Source organism: Hetaerina americana, unplaced genomic scaffold, assembly GCF_022747635.1.
Source record: "Hetaerina americana unplaced genomic scaffold, ioHetAmer1.1.p SCAF_1, whole genome shotgun sequence".
Taxonomy (NCBI): Eukaryota; Metazoa; Arthropoda; class Insecta; order Odonata; family Calopterygidae; genus Hetaerina; species Hetaerina americana.
Window position 1 is genome coordinate 18,289,882 of NW_027286069.1, and position 3,658 is coordinate 18,293,539.

Here is a 3,658-nt window from a genome sequence, read left to right on the forward strand (position 1 = left end):
GTTTTTTTTCAAAGAGAGGAACAAATATGATAACTTTCCATCAAATATTTTTGAAAAATTTAACGTCATGATAACTTAATTTCCTGCAATTTTTTAACTTACATCTGTTTAATAAGCAAATAAAGAGGAGCTCGTAGCATATGTTAATTACAATAGTGAATACTATAGACAATTAATAATGTTTAAACATTACGCATTATACGTGACCTACTGAACACCGAACTTGTTTAAAGATGAAAAATAACCAGTATACTCATATTTCCTGTATTGAATGTATTTTTCCTGTATTATATACATTTTTCCAAGGGAATTAATTGCATTGAACCGTCAAGATTTAGCGCCATCGTTAATTATTAGGGCGAAAATATTAAGAAAATGAATCAAATTGAGGTATTGCCTTTGATTATTCTTAATAGTCCTGGAGTGATAAATATCATTTTATCTTAATTATTTTTTATTCCATTTCAGTCGAGTTAAAGCAGTTAACCTTAAACTTGGCAAAATGATGAAAAACTTTAGATATAGCAAGGAAAACTGGCTTCAAAGAAATGCAAACCCCAGTAGAAGTAGATTCACATAAAAATTTATTTAAAGGTTATATGTCCTGTAATCGTGTTACAACGATTCTAATTTCTCCGCGCTACTTTTAAATGTCAAGTTTTTGTACTAGTTCGAGGATGGCGTTAAAAGTATACCGTAAAATATTATTTGACTGCTGTCTTAATTTGCGCTTGAAGTCATGTCATGAGGAAGAGGCATTAGCCACCTAAATTGATGATATAAACTTCAACTGAAATTGTAAGTTGCTTTACACACAATAATCAGTGAGAGGGTTCATAAGGTGCCAGTCAATTAGAAATATATTTCATAATCGACTGATTTCATTACTTTCGCGCTGGTCATTTATTGATCACGAGTTAAACCAGTGCATGTTTCTTTTTATCTCACAGGTGGTAACAAAGGAATAGGTAATAAACAAAAGGAATGAAATGCCAGTTGAATATAGATTGAAAAAGTTGTTTATTGAACTTTAGCGCCAGAGCGGCCAAATCAATTGAAGAGATGTTCGGAAGACAGTATTAGGGTAGGTTGACTCATTCACACTAGCACACACACAGTCATAACTCATAGAGTATGGTGGAAAATGCCCTTTTGGACTGTCCATGAGTTTACGACCGCCTCGCGTTCAGTTCATCCCGACTTCTCAGATCGATGGCAGTTTGACCCGCCGCGGAGATGTTATCTGGGCGGCGTTGAGTTGTCGGCATTTCTCACGATGTATCGAGGAGTAAGATGGTCGAGCGGTGATAATACAATGGACTTAGTCGACGCGGTAAGAGACGGCATGTCCGGGGTTGTTGACGACGGTGGTGAGGGTGGCTGGGCGAACGGCAGGGGCGGCATAGGGAAGGACTCCATGAGTGTAGGGGAGGACTCCATGGGCGTAGGGGAGGACTCCGTGGTGGGCATAAGCGAAGGGGCTGAGGATGGCCTGGCGGCGGGAGCGGCTCTTGGCCTCGGCGTGGGCGGCGAGGTGCTCGGCACGGGCAGCGACAACCTCAGGGGTGTCCTGGACGGGCTCGGGTCCGACGAGTTCGGGGTAGACGGGGGCGACGGGGACGGCGGGGGCGACTGGGAGGTCGTTGGAAGCCACGCGGAATCCGTGGACGGCATCAGCGGTGTAGTGGGCTTCGACAATCTTGCCCTCGGGATTCACGTAAGAGTAAGACCCGGAGACACCGCCGAAGGCATCACGGACGGCAGAGTGGGCCTGGTCGTGGGTGGCATGACCGTAAGAGGCCTGGCCGAATTCATCCTATGACATCAAGGGAAAGAAAGATTGGATTAGATTAATGCATTACGGGTCCGGAGGGAATGGATTTTCATGAGAAAGGCATGGGCTCGATGTGTGTGTATTTGATTCGAGCGTTGAACTCACCTGAGCATGGTACTGGCTCTTGGTGGCAAGGGCACCGTGGTATGCGTAGGGGGCAGCGTTGTAGGCATAAGGAGCGGCAATGCCGTGGCTGTAGGGAAGGACGGAGGAATAAGGATAGGTGGCATAAGGGTGCACACCGTGGTACCCTTGGTAGTAAGGGGCGACGGAAGAGTATGCAAAGCCGAGGTGACCGGCAGCGGCAACAGCCAGCACAGCGGAGATAACGACCTGGGGAGAGAAAGAGATTTTATGAGCATGCGGTCGTAATTTTTTTTATATCTTATGAGTTAAAGACGCATATTCCTTGCCCATGGCATTTAGCTTAGGCTTTTTAGTCTTTATTCACTACTGATCTCGTTTTTCGATCTTATCCTATCGCTCGCTCTGATGAATGTTTACGTGACCGGTTTTTGTCGCTCTCTGCTGGTCATCTCACTTTCACTTTTTGCTATAAACTGAGTCACGGCCAAGGTTAACGGCTTATAACCGACCTATTTATATTTTGCACATATTTTTCGATTCTTTTAGCCTTAAGTTCAAATCCGTTGTCACACATGTGCAAGAATTATTGTAATTGTTTATGCGTTATGGAATAAGCTTTTCTTGCGAAGGGTAAATTGTTCAAGTTATTGCAATAAGAACATTTTTCTCTGTATACCAAAGTTAAGTTGAATAAATGCCAATGCACGTTAATAAATCTGTCGAAGGAGATAACTTCAGGCGTCACTTTGTGGAAACGATACATATTGCAAAGAAACACTTGGTTTTTCCACATAAAATATTTATTCACGACCTAGGTTTCGACGCTCAGTGTCATCTTCAGGTTCGTCATCCACCTAAAGATGACGCTGAGCGTCGAAACCTAGGTCGTGAATAAATATTTTAGGTGGAAAAACCAAGTGTTTCTTTGCAATACGAAATCTGTCGAAGTTTTTTCGAGGTTAATAATAAAAGCTAAACTGAAATGAATATTGAAGTATTGTTACTTTTAATAAATCGGCAAATATAGATTTTAGGCTTGTGCAAAAATATATTTTCTTATCAGTCTATTTAAATTTTACGATGATTTTGACATTAATGTAATTAATAAAACATTTATCGTAAATTTTGTAAGTTATACCATCCAAATTTTCTGAGAATATCTTATGAGTTAAATTTTTCTTGACGGTTATAGAACTTCACGTGACATTGAGGATATCAGAATTATAATGCGTAAGTTGTTGGATCACCACGTCTGAAAAATTAAGGGGTTTGTGATTCCAAGATATATAACATTTCTACTATGATTCTTTTCAAGCTGCACCAGAAGTAGTGCGATGCAAAAGGAATAACGCTTACGAAGTTGAGTAGGTACTCACCAGGACCTTCATGGTGACTTCCTTGCCTCTCAGAGAGCTCAGGGATGGATGCCGACACAAACCTCCATCCGTCTTTTTATACTAGGTCTCCCCGTCTCTCCCCTCCATTGCCTTTTTTGCATCAAATCCTTCATCCCTTCCCCCGCGGCCCCACCCTGCCCCGCCTGTTTCCCGAATCAAAGCCTCCGCGAGCTTCCCGCAAGCACCTCTCTTGCTTAGACTCTTCTCGAGGCTGAAGGCCCACACCCTGTTGTCAAGGTCACAGTGGGTCTCTCCCGCATCCGCTTCTGATTGTCCCCCTCCTCCCACTAACTCTCCTTCCACCTCTCCCCACCCCTGCAACCCTTTTTACATCTACGCC

The 3,658-nt window shown here is 42.8% G+C and overlaps 1 protein-coding gene across 1 annotated transcript; it reads right to left on the reverse strand.

Moving 5' to 3' along the window:
- Positions 1-1,064: 1,064 nt before the first annotated feature.
- LOC139700305 (cuticle protein 7-like) lies at positions 1,065-3,313 on the reverse strand. Its single transcript, XM_071598948.1, has 3 exons — positions 3,298-3,313; positions 1,940-2,167; positions 1,065-1,816 (listed from the first exon to the last, which is right to left on the reverse strand). Exons 1-3 carry the CDS (start codon positions 3,307-3,309, stop codon positions 1,322-1,324), a joined length of 735 nt encoding a protein of 244 aa, XP_071455049.1. The 5' UTR covers positions 3,310-3,313; the 3' UTR covers positions 1,065-1,321.
- Positions 3,314-3,658: the final 345 nt, after the last annotated feature.